The sequence below is a fragment of the Crocuta crocuta genome, unplaced genomic scaffold (genome assembly GCF_008692635.1).
Source record: "Crocuta crocuta isolate KB4526 unplaced genomic scaffold, BGI_CrCroc_1.0 scaffold205, whole genome shotgun sequence".
Lineage (NCBI taxonomy): Eukaryota > Metazoa > Chordata > Mammalia > Carnivora > Hyaenidae > Crocuta > Crocuta crocuta.
This window is the reverse complement of record NW_027530644.1, coordinates 2,359,104-2,379,615: the sequence shown is the minus strand read 5'-3', so window position 1 is coordinate 2,379,615 and position 20,512 is coordinate 2,359,104. Positions and strand designations below refer to the sequence as shown.

General features: G+C 39.1%; 1 protein-coding gene across 1 annotated transcript in view; it reads right to left on the bottom strand.

The window, feature by feature from the left end:
- Positions 1–20,437, bottom strand: part of RAB23 (RAB23, member RAS oncogene family) — a 27,754-nt gene extending 7,317 nt beyond the window's left edge. Inside the window, exons 1-4 of the mRNA XM_077769098.1 lie at positions 20,227–20,437; positions 12,696–12,781; positions 2,446–2,602; positions 827–909 (exon numbers count right to left, since the gene is read on the bottom strand). Coding sequence (XP_077625224.1) covers positions 827–909; positions 2,446–2,602; positions 12,696–12,781; positions 20,227–20,381 — 481 coding nt within the window. The 5' untranslated portion in view covers positions 20,382–20,437. The remainder of the gene's footprint in view (positions 1–826; positions 910–2,445; positions 2,603–12,695; positions 12,782–20,226) is intronic.
- Positions 20,438–20,512: the final 75 nt, after the last annotated feature.

Below are 20,512 nucleotides of genomic sequence, written 5' to 3'. Positions count from 1 at the left end.
ATATTTATATATAATTTTATATATTTAAAATTAACAGACCAATTAAAATTGAAAAAAAAAGAAAAACACATACATATATACATACTCACATATACACAGTAATATTTTTGTTTTTAAAAAATTTTTTAAGTTTACTTATTTATTTTGAGAGAGACAGAGACAGCATGAGCAGGGGCTGGGCAGAGACAGAGAGAGAGACAGAGAGAGAGAGACAGAGAGAGTCCCAAGCAGGCTCCACACTGTCAGTGCAGAGCTCAGCATGGGGCTCAAACTCATGAAACTGTAGATCATGACCTGAGCCAAAACTGAGCATCCAATGCTTTCCAACCAAGCCACCCAGGCACCCCCAGCTATATTTTTAAAGGTAAAACCAAAATAAAACCCACCAGAGTTTTGCTATAGACAGCAAATATTCTAAGACATCAGTAAAGGGGTGCCTAGCTGGCTCAATCGGTTAAGCATCCAATTCTTGGTTTTAGCTCAGGTCACACAATCTCACAGTTTTGTGAGTTCGAGTCCCACATTGAGCTCTGCACTGACAGTGAAGTGTCTGCTTGGGATTCTCTGTCTCTCTCTCCCTCTGCCCCTCCCCTACTTGCAGTGTCTCTCTTTCAAAATAAATAAACTTTAAAAAATTAATTAAAAAAAGATTAGTAAATAGTTAAGGACTCTAAGGAGCAGTACGCATTTAAATTTTACTTAATGATAGGTGATGAGAAAATTCTGTTCCCATTACATAGGATTTCCAAACAACATCACACAAAAAGCATAAGCAGGATAAAACAAACTTCCTGCTATTAATTTTTTTTTTAAAAAGGCAGTTTACCTTCAGTCACATTTAGATCTTCTTTCACTGACGTTCTGTAGAATCTTAGCTTTAACTTTTTTGCCAGTGCCTCAGCTTCCTCACTATATACAAAAGAAAAAAGTGCTTATAAAGGTACTTTCTGATAGCCTGTTTTAAAAAGTCATTTTTATTACATTTACTGAATACAGCTTGGGGGTGACGGTGGGGGTGTCAGACCTTTCAGACCAGTTAAAAACCATGTTCTCAGTGCGTGAACAGGATTTTTAGTTTTCAGTACTCTTGTGGAATAAACACCATGACGCTGTCACTTCTATAGTCACATACTCTAGCCTTAAAATAGCTAAATATCACTTTTCTTTATATAATACTTACTTTTCTCTCTTGTCTTTAAAAACATTTGAATTTAATTGCACCCTGACAGTCTTACACTGCATTCCTTTCTTCACTCTTGCTGCCTATGAAACCACTTTGCTGCCAAGGCCAAAGTCATTATATTAACAACTGCGTCTACAAGAGGGGAGTCCTAATGGTAGTTTTATCCTGGCTCCTGATCTTAGTTTTATTGAGACTGTAGTCGCTCTGCTCTAAAATGGTTCTCAAGGATTCCACCCCATGCCTCGCCCTCCTCCTGGTCTTCACATCCTTGTACAGCCTCCTCCCACACTGGAATCAGGGTTGGTCTGTGTGATCAATAACGTACAGAGGTGACAGCAGGGGACTTCGGAGACTAGGTCATAAGAGACAATATGGCTTCTGCTTTGTTCTGTCTTGAATCATGGGATTGGGAGAAGCCAGCTGCTATATTGTGACAACACTCAAGCAGCCCTGGGGAGGTCCACATGGCAAAGAGCTAAGGCCTCCTGACAACAGCCAAGTGATGAGCCAACTTGGAAGTAGGCCCTCCAAGCCCTAGTCAAGCCTTTACGTGACTACAGTCTTAGGCAACATCTTGACTGTAACCTCATGAAAAACCCGAACCAGAACCACCTGGTTAAGCTACTCCCAAATTCCTGACCCAGAGAAACTGTGAAATGATATTTTTTTGTTGTTTTAAGCCACTAAATTTTGGATTAATTTGTTATACAGCAACAGATACACTAATATAAGAACATACAAAAAACGATAAGGTAAAAACCAAGCAAAAATGTTCAAAGCTAACAAAAAGTTAATAATACGATGTACAAATACTTAAGACAGAATTATCTAGATACCTCTATTCACAGATTTGAGCCTATTTCTGAATATATAAAAGAACGTGAATCTGAACTACTTATCCATTTGAGCTCATCCACACAGGACAGCTCCATGCTCTAAACATTAAAACATACAGGGATGTTTTTCTTAACATTCTTATTATAACCAGATTTGACTTAACATCAAGAGCTGGATTTGTGGTGTAAGACATAAGACTGGAATTCTAAAAGGGCCTTCAAAATTTATTCCTTTAATTTGTTCTACTATGTCTTTGTGTGAACTTTTTTTTACCCAGCCCAATCAGACCAAATAGCTCACAGAGAATTTTAAGCATAAGGAGGTCTCTATAAAAGCTTTCTTAAAATTTTAATATCTATGCATAAATTAAAACAGGTTATAACTTTATGGAATTACCACCTCCCCCTCAAAAGTGGACATCTTACTTCTTTATACAAGAATCATCCAAGAGATCAATCTTGTTTTGCACAAGCACAGTTGGTATATCTCCAACTTCAGCTACTACTTTCTCTCTCCAACTGGAAATTGCTTCAAAAGATTCCCTGTCTGTGGTAGAAAATACAAGCACACAAGCCTGGGCTCCTGTAAGATCACAAAATAAAAATGTTATTTACATTAATGAAGCAATCCTATATAGGATGAGGATAACTTTTACCTATTCAAACAATTTTTTAATTAAAGCATACAATGTGATATTAGCTTTAGGTGTATCAAGACAACTTTATGTGAGTAAATATTGAGCTCATCTTTGTAGCAGTCTGCTTATTTTTAACATATAAACTTTATCTTCCAATTCAAAGAACCAGTGGTTCCCCAAATTCCTGGAAAGTATCAGGATACAGCTGTCTGTGTTGTACCCTGCTCCCTGCCTCAATTTTTATAATTAATTTATTCTTTGATTTAAACTAAGCAGATGGTGCCAGAGATATGAGCAGCAAGAATGATTAAGAAAAGAAAAATGTTTAAAAAAACAAAGACTGGGGATACTAGGTGGCTTGGGTGGCTGAGTGTCAGACTCTTGATTTTGGTTCAGGTCATGATCCCAGGGTCATGGGATCAAGTCCTGAATCGGGCTCTGCGCTGAGTGAGGAGCCTGCTTAAGATTCTCTCTCTCTCCAAGGCACCTGGGTGGCTCAGTAGGTTAGGCATCCAACTTTGGCTCAGGTCATGATCTCGCCATTCATAAGTTCAAGCCCCATGTTGGGGTCTGTGCTGACAACTCAGAGCCTGAAGCCTGCCTCAGATTCTGTGTCTCCCTCTCTCTCTGACCCTCCCCTGCTCGTGCTCTCTCAAAAATAAAAAAATTAAAAAATTAAAAATAAAAAAAGATTCTCTCTCCATCTGCCCCTCTGCCCTGCTCACATGCTCTCTTAAAAAAAAATCAGTGATCAAAAGATAAAAGTATGTCCATAACAATTCAAAATTATTTAGTGGGTGACAGTGGGAAGACACCAGAGAAATATGGAAAAGTGCTAAAGTGCTAGTCTAAAGATGAGGAACATGTAATATTAATGTTTAAGCAATCCAGGGAGGTCAATAACACAACTACAGGCAGAGACACCGGAGTTTCACTGCAGCTGTGGACAGGTCCTGCCTGTTGTCAGCATCCACCTCAAAGCATACGCTGCAGGTGGTACTCAGCTTTTCTGCCTCACGGCTTTTTCAGAAAGACCCTTGGTTTAGCCTATTTTAAGAGGAACTGATACCTCTGGGGAGAAACTTGAATGTACGGGAGATAAGATAAAACCTCAGCTTCCCTTTGGTGGGACCATCTTGAGGCGTGTCTACTTGATGCCTCACAGGGATGGATCCCCAATTGCTTACAATAATAATTAGGTTATTAATGCACCTTCATAGGTTTTTCTCCCTTCTCCTCCAGTCTCTCACTTCTTTCTGGGGTCACCTACCAAATAAATCAGCCCCACCAAGTTGTGCCAAGAACTGTTTGGTACGTGATTTTGGGGGTGCATTCAAACTAAGACAGAATCTTAAGTTAAAGGCAATCACTGTAAGAATAAAAAGGATCCGGCTCTGCGCTGACAGCATGGAGCCTGCATGGGATTCTGTCTCCTTCTCTCTCTACCCCTTCCCCACTCTCTCTCTCACACAATACATAAACTTTAAAACAATTAAAAAAAAGATTACAAAGGGAATGTATAACTATTAACCCACATGTCTCCAAAGTAAAGGAGGAAAGAAAATACACACACACAACCCAAACAAAAAACCTACAACAAATATGAAACCTGAACCAAGATGTCAGAAATAAGTCCTAACAAGAACAGCTGCAATCTCAGATTGATACACAATCTCAGAAGCAGGATGGTTCCCTGATATCAAGCCTTCAGACTGGATGCTGCAACCACCTCAGCTACTTACCCTAAATAAATTACCAAAAGGAAAAACCAAAAACACAAAACAGACAACCCGGATTACTTTTAGAGATTTAATAATTCTGACAAATGATGGACAACTACTTGTTTTAATTTCCCGTAACTGAATGTTATCATCCATCCATCCATCCAGGTAAAAACACTGTGAAATTGTGATGCATTATGGTTCTTTTCTGCTTCGAAAACCAGCACCCCACCACCACCATAAAAGTCCTTTACAATATATACTTTAAGTGAAAGACCCATTATAGAAAAATTTTACTTAAGTACCAATAAAACAGATTCCAAATATGTGTGGAAAGATCATTCTTTGCAGAATTTACGAAGGAAATGATCATAAATTCATTATACCACTTTGGAACTCTCTCAAACACTTCAACAACTATTTTGTTAAAAATTGAGAAGAAGGGGAAAGGATTTTCTCAGAGAAAATGCCATACACTCCAACCCCTCTCTCTCTTTTACGGCGGGGTGCTATGGGGGAGAGTACTATCATTGCCTCCTTCATCTCAACCTAGAAGCAAGACCACTTAAGCAGCATGATACACGTTCCCAGCCACTGGAGGACACTCTGGATTGACGGTGCAGTGATTCAAGGCTGGGAATGAGAGCAAAGGGGCAAGACCAAAAGACAAAAAAAAGAGAGCCGCTCTTGTAAGTAACGGCACTCCTGCCAATGGCAAGACAAAGAATGCACATACGGATAGAGGTGAACCACCTCTAAGAGATAAGCTAGCATATGGGGTCATCTTAACTCACATCTAACAGGACTGCTTATCGGGTGATGGGAGCTCAGCCCAAGGAAGGGTAAGGTGGAATGCAAGTCCCCCAAAGGGAACCAAGGGAGCAAAGCAACTGCAAGAATCAAGTGCTCAGAAGAAATATCCCCAAAAATGGGAACCTTGGAAGAATCCAGAACAGTCACCTAGAGAAAGAATCATCTTTGAACATCTGCCACCCACTCAGTCAGTTGAGCTTCCAACTCCTGATTTTGGCTCAGGGTCATTGATCTCACAGTTGTGAGATGGAGCTCCACGCAGGGTGTGGTGCCTGCTTCAGATTCTCTCTCCCTCTACCCTTCCCCCTACCACGTATGTGCACATGTGCATGCGCTCTCTCGCTCTCTCTCTCTCTAAAAAAAAAAAAAGAAAAAAAATTGATAACGTTAAAGAAAAGTTAATCATGTTTTAATTTCTCTATTGCAGTCATTTGGATATATTTTACACTCCTGTCATTTAAAGGAAGCCAGTGTTTTCTATTCATATATTTATTTATTTTAATGTTTTATTTTTGAGAGAGCGAGCGAGAGCGAGAGAGAGAGAGAAAGCGTGAGCTGGGGAGAGACAGAAAGCGAGGGAGATGTAGAATCTGAAGCAGGCTCCAGACTCTGATCTGTCAGCACAGAACTAGATGCAGGGCTCAAACACACAAGTGGTAAGATCATGACCTGAGCTAAAGTCAGATGCTTAACCGACTGAGCCACTCAGGCGCCCCTTCATATATTTTTAAAAGACCTGTATTTTCCTGCTATTCAGTCTTCCTTCAATACCACAAACCCTTAGAATCACACTGTTAGAAGTTACTTTGTTATCATAGATAACAGTAAATCACCCACAAAAGAATCACTTCTGATAATTAACAAACTACTCCACTTAGCCACATATCAGGAACATAGAGATCTGATTGTGGTAATTATAAGATCACCATTAACAAATACCTATTTCTTTATTTAAAAAAATTTTTTTAATGTTTATTTTTGAGAGAGAGAAAGAAACAGAGCATGAGCAGGGGAGGGGCAGAAAGAGAGGGATACACGAAATCTGAAGCAGGCTCCAAGCTCTGAGCTGTCAGCATAGAGCCCGATGCGGGGCTCGAACTGACAAACAGCAAGATCATGACCTGAGCCAAAGTTGGATGCTTCACCAGCTGAGCCACCCAGGTGCCCCAGCAAATACTCATTTCTAATTAGTAAAGCCTTTCAAAAAAAGTTACTATTTCTGATGCAATTCATAAATACTCCTTAAGAGACATACTGTATAGACAGTAATTCTGTACTCAAATTACTGAAAGATCCTAAAAGATGGTCTCTAGACTTGTGAGTGTGGCTGTGGACCAGCAGCATCAAAGTCACCTGGGAGGTTGCAGAAATGCAGAATCTCATAGCCACCCACAGATCTACTGAATTAGGAGACTGCATTTTAACAGGTTCCCAGGGGATTCATGCATATATTACAGTTTAAGAAACACTGCTCTACAAAACACAGCATAAAATTTAATAAGAAACACAAGGCTTTATATACTATTATAGAAAATATTCTGGATTTTAAATGCCTGTCCCTTATTCTTGCTGACAAGCCATATAATGTGAAGCACACAAATTATTTAAAATTTTTTAATGTTTATTTATTTTGGGGGAGCCTGGGTGGCTCAGTCAGTCAGTGTGCAACTTCAGCTCAGGTCATGATATCATGGTTAGTGGGTTTGAGCCCCGCGCTGGGCTCTGTGCTGACAGCTAGCTCAGAGCCTGGAGCCTGCTTCGGATTCTGTGTCTCCCTCTCTCTCTGCCCCTCCCCTGCTCATACTCTGTGTGTGTTTCTCTCTCTCAAAAATAAACAAACATTAAAAAATTAAACATTTATATTTATTTTAGAGAGAGAGTGAGAGAGCATGCATGGGAGGGCAGAGAGGGGAGAGAGGGGGACAGAGGGTCCAAAGCACACTCCTAACTGACAATAGAGAGCGCAATGGGGGGCCTGAACCCACAAACCATGTGAACATGACTTGAGCCGAAGCTGGAAGCTTAACCAACTTACTTAATGAACCAATCTATCACAGATTCCATGCTCATATAATTTTGAAACAAATTAGACTTGCATAGTCTAATTCTGTTGTTCCTTAATTTTTGCATTTATAATTGAAATCTATAAATAGCTTCCTGTCCAGAGCTACTTCATTTTCAACAATTTATATTCACGTATGTTTGTGAAAGAAGGCAGTTAAAAAAAAGTTTCCTTCTATATATGATGATAATCTCAGATAACAGGTCTCAAGTCTGTAACCTGATTTCTATATATTGCTAGAAACATTTCTCAGAACCAAATCATAGTAAAAAACTATTAATGAAAATCTGTTTTATATTGTATGTAACTTTCTGTACAAGGAATGATGTCTACTGCCTACAGTGGACTTCTTAAGAGTTTAAAAGGAATCATTTGGGATCCTAAATGTTCCTAGTATGATCTGTGCTCTTTCCTTCATAAGGTTATGTTTCAACATGTCTCACTATACAAGTAACACAGCATTCTAAGAACATAATTATTCCTTTAAGCAATGGTTTCTGACATGAGAGACCTTTCAAATGAATTATAATAAAATTCTTCTTCTTTAAATATAAATTTTTAAAATTTTTATGTATTTTGGACAATACATTTCTTGGATATAAATCTGAGTCCTAATTTTATAAGGCATGGTATTTCTAACACTAAATTGATATCTTACTTAATGCATTCTTCCCAGTCCTTACTTTCTCTTCCTAGTCTTTGCTTCTATTTAATTACATCATCATTTGAAGCTATATTAGTAGCAAAAAATTGGCATCCAATTCCCGTCCCTCTCCAAGAAAACCTCTCTCTCACCTAAGTATAGTAGCCACATGGTTTAGGCAGGCCGAACATACCCTCCGCTCTGAGGGAGAAGGCCCTAAGTGCACCAAGCCAATTAGGGTAATCACATTCCTCTGACTACTTACTGTGATCTGGTCAAGGGTGATCTAATCAGATAAGAGCTCAGGACTTTTAATCCATTGCTGTGGGATGTGAACAAAGCACGTGGCTTCCATTGCTGATGGTAGCAATCTTGCAACCAGGAGGAAAATCAGCATGAGAAGGAACCCCACAAAGGGAGAGAGGCAAGCCAGGAGAATCAATGAGGTTACAGGAAGAACAAACCATAACTAAAAGCTATGATACTTCCACTTTTCTTTGTAAAGTCAGTTTGAAATTATTACTTCTGTTGTCAGAAAAGCATCTGATGAAACCCCAAAGAAAAGCATAAAAATATTCTGTATGCCATTTCTCAAATTCACAGATAATTGCCACTGGGACGTGATGTTTATTCTTACAACTTAGAAAAAGCAACTGAAACTTAAGACCTGTCTCAGTATCCCATTCTCTTTGCCACTTTAACATGGTTGACTAAAAAAATTACACCTTGCTTTTAACAGAGGTCTATTTATATGCTGAAGATCATTTTAAGTTAAAATGTTAAATGTAGGGATATCAAAGCTGTTTAAAACCTTTTAGGCCAAGTGGAAACCAAGTGGAAAAAAAATTTAAACACCCACAGTAAATTAAGATGTAAATACTAACAATTACGGGATCTCTTTTTAGTTTCTGACAAAGAGTGCTTTTTGTAGAAGTAGCAAAGAGAAACTGTGATATGTGGACACCTAAAAAGTACTAATCAAGAATTACACAAGCCAGATGAGTCAAATTTTGAAATTTAAAAGATAATGAACACAGCCTCATGGGAAAAAACTGAAGAAAGCATTAATTCCTCAAGTACAGTAGAAATAAAACTATTTTTTGCTACCTGGTCTTTTTTTAAAAAATCAAGGACCCAAGAGATCTATTTAACTCTATGGTTCCAACATTTTCTCCTTTCTATTTATACCCAAATCAAATCATTTTTGACTTTGACCAGTTTTGCCTTTTTTCAAGTTAAACTTTATTTTGGGTCAATTATAAACTAACACAGTTTTGTTTTATAAATTAGAGATACATATGCTAAATACATTCTCCACAATAACCCATAACAGTTAAAAAGGAATATGGACATAATCAAATTGTCACAAGCTTAAAAAGAACCCAACCTATCTTTTTTCTTCACAAAAAAATATGTATTTCAAGCCAAGAATTTAGAGAAAAAAGCTAGATGAAAACAATGAAAATCTCATATATTACTACTATTTTTTGATGTTTCCACCTAGGTTTTTTGTTTTGTTTTTCCTGTGTGAATGGGGCATGAGGGTGTGGTGGTAATAACCTAAGAAAATACAAATAATCTTACTCAATAATTAACTTTACTGGGGCCTCTGGGTGGCTCAGTCAGTCTTGAGTATCCAACTCTCAATTTCAGCTCAGGTCATGATCCCAGGGTGTGATCCACCCCCGTGTCAGGCTCTGCACTAAGTGTGAAGGCTGCTTAAGATTCTCTCTTTCTCCTAGTGCCCCTCTCCAATGTACACACACTTTCTCTCTCTCTCTCCCAAATAAATAAATAAATAAATAAATAAATAAATAAATAAATAAATAAATAAAATGGACAACTTAAAATATGTTAAAAAAAAAAAAAAAGAACTGGGGCACCTGGGTGGCTCAGTTGGCTAAGGATCTGACTCTTGGTTTTGGCTCGGGCTGTGATTTCACAGGTCATGGGATCGAGTCACACGTTGGGCTCTGTGCTGCGTGAAGCCTGCTTGGGATTTTCTCTCTTTCCCACTCTCTCTGCCCCTCCCCCACCTCAAAAATAAACATTAAAAAAAAGAATTAACTTTCCTCTTAGGATCTTTTGTATCAATGCTCATGAAATTAATAATTTGATAAAAATGCCATCTAATGTAAGAGCTTTGGATACTAAGGACATAATTCCTGCCTCATACCATGTTATAGGTGCTCAAGATCCAAATGGCGTGCATAGGAGAGCAACAGTCCAAACTACTGCAGATGGGAAGTCTTTAAGGACACAGTAAAAGAATGAGAAGTAGTGGCGACATTATTAGAATAATACCTGAGAGGTATACCTCTCTTAATTTCTCAAGGAACCAAAATGTCTTCTGAGAGTAGGCAATGGAAGTCAAGTTTCCCTGGTACCAAGTTGGGAAGGCAACTTCTTTGGTCAAAGACGTTAGCGTAATTGTGTTTTCATTATACCTCAGCAGCCGTTATTATTATAAATCCCACATTTCCAAAAGTGGGAAAAAATAAGATATATATTCAAAAGCACAGATTATAAGCCTACATGGTATTATATCAAACCTCCACTTATTTTGTTCTCATTGCAATCACCACCACAATGAGTTTATAGAAACACTAAATGCTGTCATAAATTTCAAAAGAAAAGGACAAAATTTTATAGGAAAATGTTACCGGAAACTTTAAGTTCCATCTAAAATTTCAGTTCTCCCTTACAACCCAGGAACTGCACTACTAGGTATTTATCCAAAGGATACAGGTGTGCTGTTTCAAAGGGGCACATTCCGGTGTTTACAGCAGTACTATCAACAATAGCCAAAGTATGAAAAGAGCCCAAATGTCCATCAACAGATGAATGGATAAAGATGTGGTATATTTACACAATGGAGTATTACTTGGCAATCAGAAAGAATGAAATCTTACCATATGCAACAACCAGCGTGTATTTTTTGTATTTTTAATTTTTTAATTTTTTATTTTTTTTCTGAGAGTGAGAGACAGCGTGAACAGGGGAGGGCCAGAGAGAGAGGGAGACACAGAATCCGAAACAGGCTCCAGGCTCTGAGCTAGCTGTCAGCACAGAGCCCGACGTGGGGCTCGAACCCACGAGCCGTGAAATCATGACCTTAGCCGAAGTTGGCTGCTTAACCGACTGAGCCACCCAGGTGCCCCTAGAGTGTATGTTAAGTGAAATTAGTCAGAGAAAGACATATCATGACTTCACTCATATGTGGAATTCAAGATACAAAACAGATGAACATAAGGGAAGCAAAAATAACATAAAAACAGGGAGGAGGACAAAACATAAGAGACTCTTAAATATAGAGAACAAACAGGGTTGCCAGAGGGGTTGTAGGAGGGGGGAGGGGCTAAATGGGCAAGGGAAATTAAGGAAGACACTTGTTGCCATGAGCACTGGGTGTTATATGTAGGAGATGAATCACTGGATTCTACTCCTGAAATCATTATTGCACTATGTGCTAACTAACTTGGATGTAAATTTATAAATAAATAAGTAAATAAATAATTAAGTAAATGAATAAATAAATGTCAGCTTTTCTTGAGGAATTTAACCCCACATTTTAGAGTCTTAAATCCTATAGCTGTAGTTCTTGCCTTTCACATGTGTCTTACACCTTTCTGAACTCAGAGCGCTGAGGTGGCTTTATCCACACGACTTCATGGGTCATAACAAAATATCATCTTATTTGCAGATATGGTCAGAATAGGCATTTANTAGTCAGAGAAAGACATATCATGACTTCACTCATATGTGGAATTCAAGATACAAAACAGATGAACATAAGGGAAGCAAAAATAACATAAAAACAGGGAGGAGGACAAAACATAAGAGACTCTTAAATATAGAGAACAAACAGGGTTGCCAGAGGGGTTGTAGGAGGGGGGAGGGGCTAAATGGGCAAGGGAAATTAAGGAAGACACTTGTTGCCATGAGCACTGGGTGTTATATGTAGGAGATGAATCACTGGATTCTACTCCTGAAATCATTATTGCACTATGTGCTAACTAACTTGGATGTAAATTTATAAATAAATAAGTAAATAAATAATTAAGTAAATGAATAAATAAATGTCAGCTTTTCTTGAGGAATTTAACCCCACATTTTAGAGTCTTAAATCCTATAGCTGTAGTTCTTGCCTTTCACATGTGTCTTACACCTTTCTGAACTCAGAGCGCTGAGGTGGCTTTATCCACACGACTTCATGGGTCATAACAAAATATCATCTTATTTGCAGATATGGTCAGAATAGGCATTTATGGGGCACCTGGGTGGCTCAGTCAGTTAAGCGTCTGGCTTTGGCTCAGGTCATAATCTGGCAGTTTGTGGGTTCAAGCCCTGTACTGGGCTTGCTGTTCTCAGCTTACAGCCTAGAAACTGCTTTGCAGTCAAATGCTCTACCACTGAGCTATACCCCCAACCTTAGAACCTGCTTTGGATCCTCTGTCTCCCTCTCTGTCCCTCCTCTGCTCAGAGAAGTTCTCTCTGTCTCTCTGTCAAAAATAAACATTTAAAAAAATGGGCATTTAACAGTGTCTAACTGATTAGAACTGGGAATGCCTATGTGAGTCATATAATTCCAAGGTGGAGACAAATGATCTATAGTTCAAAGTATTATTTACCACTCAACAAGATCATTAGGAGAATGATGACCTAAGAGATTTTTAAAAATCTTTGAAATTAATTTAAGTATTCTTAAAAAGAAACCCTTCTATGTGGAATAAAAAAAAGTGAAGTTCTTTGCTTAGCCAAAAGAACATGCCCCCCCCCCCCAATAAACCACAATTTACCTCGATAGTAGGCCTTTGTTATTGCATCAAATTCCTCTTGACCTGCTGTATCCCATAACATTAGTCTGACATCTTCATCATTAACTCTGAAACAAGAGATGAATTTATTTCATATGTAAAAGAAAATGTCTTTAGCAACATAACTTTGTGCCTATTTTTTAAAAGATTTGAAGGCTTTAAAACTACATTATTGGTGTTCACTCTGAAAAAGTCTGAGTGCTTTTAAATGTTGATACTATTACCAACAGAGGGAAAAGACATTCCCTCAAAACTATAACTTTATACATGATTTGAGTTTACCTGTCCTGTTTTCTCCTTTATACCAGTCACAGACAGTGGGGCTCTAAGGCTAGCAGCACCGGCAAGGGGGTTTCCTTAGGTTAATACTTGCTCTCCTCTTGCTACAAAATTCTAATGGGTCCTGGTGCACAAGTGATAGAATAAGAATAAGGAAGGAAAGAAATGAAAGACAGAAGCGAAAGAGAGAAGTGAAAGAAAGAAAAAAGAGAGGAAGAAGCAAGAGGAAAGAAGGAAGGAAGGAAGGGAGGGAGGAAGGGAGAGGAGGCAAGGAGGAAGGGAGAGGAGGGGAGGAGGAAGGGAGAGGAGAGGAGGAGGAAGGGAGAGGAGAGGAAGAGGAAGGGAGAGGAGGGGAGGAGGAAGGGAGAGGAGGGGAGGAGGAAGGGAGAGGAGGGGAGGAGGAAGGGAGAGGAGAGGAGGAGGAAGGGAGAGGAGGGGAGGAGGAAGGGAGAGAAGGGGAGGAGGGAATGAGGGAAGAAGGAAAGAATAAGCGAAAGCAAGCAGTTTACCTGCCTGGATGCCCTTCGACTTAAAAATTTACTCTTATTTTGTCATTACAGTCCATTGTCTTATTTACCGTGGTTCTGTTCTATAAAGTCACTGCAAACGCTGAATTATGAAATACTGAAACACTGCTCCTAGGAGAAATGCAGGGTTACGGTCCTGTGAGCCCTGGTCACATTCTCCCCAACCAATCAATACATAACCTTGGTTTTTTTGTGGTTCTGTTTAAAGAAGCTTTATTTAATGCATAATGTTAATTCATTAAGACTGAAGTCAAAGCCAACAGCACTGTAACTTATGCCTGAATGAAGCGTACCTAACACACATATTTTCTCTATAAGGCACATCATAGCATTCTTCTACTTAGGGAAACTACACAGCACTATGCTTGGGGGCCATGTTAAACAGTGACATCCTCAACAAAAAGCACAAAAATCTGGGACAAAAGCAGACACAAAAAACACTTGTTTATAGTATGAAAGACGAAAAAAGAAGGAAGAAGGTCGCCTTGTTCGACCTAACCTAAGAATGTGCGTGTAAGATACCAAATATTTACTGCTGTGTGCATATCAATGAATGATCACCAAAGCACTGAGCACATTGATTCTGGGGTTACAAATAAATTTTAGCAAGTAGCTGAATTTACAAATATGGAATTACAAATAATGAGAATCAACAGTGTACTTAAAGTATAAATATGGAATCTACAAATAACGAGGATCAACTGTATACTTAAAATATTAATTTGGGAGGGACCTGGGTGGCTCAGTCAGTTGGGCGGCTGACTTCAGTTCAGGTCATGATCTCGCAGTTTGTGAGTTTTAGCCCCATGTCAGGCTCTGAGCAGACGGATCAGAGCCTGGAGACTGCTTCAGATTCTGTGTCTCCCTATCTCTCTGCCCCTCCCCCATTCATATTCTCTCTCAAAAATAATAAACATTAAAAAAAATTTTTAAATATTAATTTGGTTCAGATAACAAGTACAAAAATGAATACTATGAAGACTTAAAATGAATCCTCTTAAAATATCTGAGAAAGGAAGTAAACACAGAAGTATCTTTAAAAAACGGAAATAGGGGCACCTGGTGGCTCAGTTGTTAAGCATCTGACTTTGGCTCAGGTCATGATCTCACAGTTCATGAGGACAAGTCCTACACCGGGTGAGCTCGAGCCCCACTTCAGGTGAGCCCCACTTCTTCCTCTCTCTCTCTAGCTTACTCGCACCCTCTCTCTTAATAAATAACTAAATAAATGAGGATAATAAAATGCAGATTAGAAATTGAACAGTCTTTAAAACAATGAACACAATTATCTTTAATGCTAATATCTAGGCTAGTCAGATTTGTTTAATGTTACTTATTTCTGGGGCTCCTCGGTGGCTCAATCAGTTAAGCATCTGACTCTTAATTTCAGCTCAGGTCATCATCTCACAGTTCATGCCTTCGAGCCCCACACTGGTTTCTCTGCTGTGAGTGCACAACCCGCTTCAGACCCACTGTCTCCCTCTCTCTCTGCATCTACCCCACTTGCTCTCTCTCAAAAATAATCAAACACTTAAAAAATAAATATATGTATGTGTGTGACATACACATATACACACACATATATACACACAGGCATGGGGTGTGGGGGAATGGGCAAAATGAATGAAGGGCAGTGGGAAATATAGGCTCCTAGTTATGGAATGAATAAGTCACAGGATTTATCTCAAAAGTCAAGTCACAGGACTTGTATCAAAAGGTACAGCATAAAAGAAGTAGTTGATGATATTGTAACAGCGTTTTATGGTAACAGATGTAGCTACATTTGTGGTGAACACAGCTTAACCCAGAGAGTTGAATCATTCCACTGTATACCTAAAACTAATGTAGCATTATGTGCTGACTCTACTCAAATAAAAAAAAATTAAAATATCTTAAAAGTTCTGAGGACTAATGACAAAAACTCTTACTTTTGATGTGTTTTAGAATCCAAATGGATCTCCTAAAGTAAGATTTCCTTTTCATAGGAATATTTAATTCTGCCAAATCTGTTCTTATTTCTTTAAAACAAATGATCAACTCTCTAACTTCTAGACAGACTTAGTATCCCACAATGTAAGAGTTGAAAACTATCCTGAGAGGCAGGTAACTTCCCTTTCATATAAAGTAGGTATGGCTCATTTTATGCACTTTGTTTTTTTTTTTTTTTAATGTTTTATTTATTACTAGGAGAGAAAGAGACAGCGTGAGCAGGGGAGGGTCAGAGAGAGAGGGAGTCACAGACTGAAACAGGCTCCAGGCTCTGAGCTGGCAGTCAGCACAGAGCCCGATGCGGGGCTCGAACCCACGAACCTCGAGATCATGACCTAAGCGAAAGTCGGACGCTTAACCGACTAAGCCACCCAGGCGCCCCTTATGCACTTTGTTTTACTCTGCTTCACAGATACTTTTTTTTTTTTAACAAATTACAAGTTTTTGGCAACCCTGCATTTAACAATCATATCAGTGCCATTTTTCCTTTTTTTAAGAAGATTAAAAAAAATTTTTTTTTAATGTTTTTTATTTCTGAGAGAGACAGCGTGAGAAGGGGAGGGTCAGAGAGAGAGGGAGACACAGAATCCGAAAGAGGCTCCAGGCTCTGAGCTAGCTGTCAGCACAGAGCCCGACGCGGGGCTCGAACCCATGAACCATGAGATCACGACCTGAGCCGAAGTTGGCTGCCCAACCAACTGAGCCACCCAGGTGCCCCTATTAGCGCCATTTTTCCAACAGCTTCTGCTCACTTTTGAGTCTCTGTGCCACATTTTGGTAATTCTTAAAATATTCCAAATTTTTTCATTATTATCATATTTGTTATGGTGATCTGTGAATAGTGATCTTTAATGTTACTACAATTGTTTTGGGTGCCACAAACTGCTTCTATTTAAGATAGCACACTACATGGATCAATGTTGTATGTGTTCTCACTGTCCTACTATCAGTCATTCCCCCATCTCTCTCCCTCTTCTTGGGCCTCTCTATTCCCTAGACATAGCAATATTGAAATTAGGCCAAATAATAACCCTATAACAGCCTCTAACTGTTCAAGTGAAAGAAGAGCCACATAATTCTGACTTTAAATCAAAAGCCAGGGACGCCTGGGTGGCTTAGTTGATTAAGCATCCGACTTTGGTTCAGGTCATGATCTCATAGTTTGGGAGTTCAAGCCCTCCATGAGGCTCTGTGCTGGAGCCTGCTTCAGATTCTGTTTCTCCCTCTCTCTCTACTCCTCCCCTACTTACAATGATTAAGCAGTGAGGAAAGCATGTTGAAAGTTGAGACAAGCTCAGAGTGGCTAAAATGAGCAAATCAGAGGACTCTAGATGCTGGCGAGGATGTGGAGAAACAGGCACCCTCCTACACTGTTGGTGGAAATGTAAACTGGTGCAGCCCCTCTGGAAATCAGTGTTGGGGTTCCTCAAAAAATTAACAATAGAACTCCCCTAGGACCCAGCAATAGCACTGCTAGGAATTTACCCAAGGGATACAGTAGTGCTGATGCATAGGGGCACATGTACACCAATGTTCACAGCAGCACTCTCAACAATAGCCAAAACATGGAAAGAGCCTAAGTGTCCATCAACAGACGAATGGATCAAGAAGATGTGGTTTATCTATATCATGGAATACTACATGGCAATGAGAAACAATGAAATCTGGCCATGTGTAGCAACATGGATGGACCTTGAGGGTGTTATGCTGAGCGAAATAAGTCAGGCAGAGAAGGAGAAATATCATATGTTTGCACGTATAGGAGGATTAGGAGGAACTTAATGGAAGACCATGGGGGAGAGGGAGGAAGACAAACCATGAGAGCCTCCTGAATGCCAAGAACAAACTGAGGGCAGATGGGGTGGGGGAGAGGGGGAGGGGGGTGATGGGCATGGAAGAGGGCACTTGTGGGGATGAGCACTGGGTGTTATATGGAAATCAACTTGACAATAAACTATTAAAAAAAAAAAAAAAGAAGAAAGTTGAGACAGGTTGAAAGCTAGGCCTCTTGTGCCAGTTAGCCAAGCTGTGAATGCAAAGGAAAAATTCTTGAAGGAAATGAAAAGTGCTGCCCCAAGGGTGCCTGGCTGGCTCGGTCAGTAGAGCATACAACTCTTGATCTCAGGGTCGTGAACTCAAGCCCCAAATTGGGCACAGAGATTATTTACTTATTTACTTACTTAATTACTTACCTACTAACTAACTAACTAAATAAATGTACCTACTCCAGTAAACACATAGAACATAAGAAAGCAAAATAGCTGTGCTGCTTATATGGAGAAAAGTTTTTGTGATCTGGACAGAAAATATAACCAGCCACAACATTCCCTCAACCAAAAGCGTAATAATCCAGAGCAAGGCCTTAACTCTCTTCAGTTCTATAAAGGCAGAGAGAGATGAGGAAACTGAAGAAGAAAAATCTGAAACTAGCAGAGACTGGCTCATGAGGTTTAAGGAAAGATGTTGTCTCTATGACATCAAAGCACAAGGAGAAGCAGCAGGTGCTGATGCAGAAGCTGCAGCAAGTTATCCAGAAGATCTAGCTGGGATAATTAATGAAGGCAGCTACACTAAGTCACCAAGTTTCAGTGTAGATGAAACAGCCGTCTATTGGAAGGAGATACTATCAAGGATGTTCATAACTAGAGAGAAGTCAGTGCCTGGCTTCAAAGCTTCAAAGGACAGGTTGACTCCCTTGTTAGGAGCTAATGCAGCTGGTGACTTTAAGTTGAAGCCAATATTTATTTACTGTTCTGAAAATTCTATGGCCCTTCAGAATTATACTAAGTCTACCCTGCCTGTGCTCTATAAATGGAACAACAAGGCCTAAATGACAGCACATCTGTTTACATCATGGTTTACTAAATATTTTAAGCCCACTGTTGCGACCTACTGCTCAGGAAAAAAATCCCTTCAAAGTATGACTGCTCATTGACAATGGACCTAGTCACCCACGAGCTCTAATGGAGATGTACAATGAGAGAATGTTGTGTGGATGCTAACACACATCCATTCTGCAACCCATGGATCAAGAAGGAATTCTGACTTTCAAGTCTTATTATTTAAGAAATATATTCTGTAAGGCTATAGCTGCTATAGATAGCGATTCCTCTGAGAGATCTGGGAAAAGTAAATTGAAAACTTTATAGAAAGGATTCACCATTGTAAATGCCAATAAGAACATTTGTGATTCACTGGAAAAGGTCAAATATCAACATCAACAGGACTTTAGAAGAAGTTGATTCCAACCCTCATGGATGACTTTGAAGGGTTCAAAGACTTCCATGGAGGAAGTATCTGCAGATGAGGTGGAAATAGCAGGACATGGAGCCTGAAGGTGTGACTGAATTGCTGCAATCTCATGATAAAACATGGGCAGATAAGGAGCTTCTCATTATAAATGGGCAAAGAAAGTGGTTTCTTGACATGGAATCTAGTTCTGGTGAAGATGCTGTGCAGACTGTTGAAATGACAAGAAAGGATTTAAAGTATTAAATAAACTCAGCTGATAAAGTAGCAGTGGGATTTAAGAGAACTTAAAAAACATTTTTTTAATGTTTTATTTATTTCTGAGAGGGAGAGCGAGAGAGAGAGAGAGAGCGAGCGAGCGAGCAGGGGAGGGTCAGAGAGAGAGGGAGACACAGAATCCGAAGCAGGCTCCAGGCTCTGAGCTGTCAGCACAGAGCCTGATGTGGGGCTCGAACCCACAAACCGTGAGATCATGACCTGAGCCGAAGTCAGATGCTTAACTGACGGAGCCACCCAGGCACCCCCAAGAGAACTTTTTTAAAGTTTTTAATTTTAATTGCACTATAGTATAACATACAGCGTTATATTAGTTTCAGGTGTACAATATAGTGATTCAACAGGGTTTGAGAGAATTGACTCCAATTTTGAATGAAGTTCTACTGTGGGTAAAATGCCATCAAACAGCATCACATGCTACAGGGAAATCACTCCTGAAAGGTAGAGTAAATCAATGAGGCAAACTTCACTGTTGTCTTATATTAAGAAATTGCCATAGCCACCCTAACCTTCAATAACCCCTACCCTGATTAATATGAAGGCAAGACCCTTCACCAACAGAAAGATTAAGACTCAGTGAAAGATCAGAGGATGGTTGCATTTTTTAGCAATACAGTATTTTTAAATTAAGGTATGTACATTTTTTTAGACATAATGCTCTTGCATACTTAATAGACCACAGTATACTGTAAACATAACTTTTATATGTACTGTGTAACCAAAAAATTCATTTGACTTGCTTTATTGTGGTAGTCTGGAACAGAACCTACAAAATCTCCAAGTTGTGCCTATATGGGACAGAAATCTCATTAGAGTCAAGCATCAGTTTGAGTTTAAGAGGTACGCAGGGTGCCACTAATAAATATAACACCAGATACAAGATAGAAAGTGGGGAGGGGAGAATGAAAAAAAGGGAGAAATGAGGAAGGGAAGATGGACAAAAGATGAGAAAAAGGCAGGAGAATAAAGATACACACAGGAATATTAACTGGAATCATAAAGAAACTTGAAACACTAAAAAGAAAAAGAAAAAAAGATACACAATAATGATATAAAAACCACCACCAACTGTCTCATTAAGCCACTGTCACTAGACTCCTAACCTTGGACTGTATTGCAATTAGTATTCCAATGAAAGTCTTAGATATAGTTCACAAATCAAAACTGAGGGGATAAAATGGCCAAGTACATACTGGATTTGTCGCTCCAAAAAATCAACTCCAATGGTTTTCTTGTAGTCTTTTGTAAAAATGCCTTTGCAATATCGCTGAATCATACTTGATTTTCCAACTGCTCCATTCCCTACAACCACCATCTTGATAGCCACTTCCATATCTTCCTCCAACATTTTTGCAGCTGAAAAGGTTTCTGAACCAACTTTAATTCCAGGTGATCAGATCTTCTCAAATCTGTGGTTTAAAATGAAATTATTTTTCATAACATAAAAATTGTACAAAATAAGCTATAAATGTATTATGG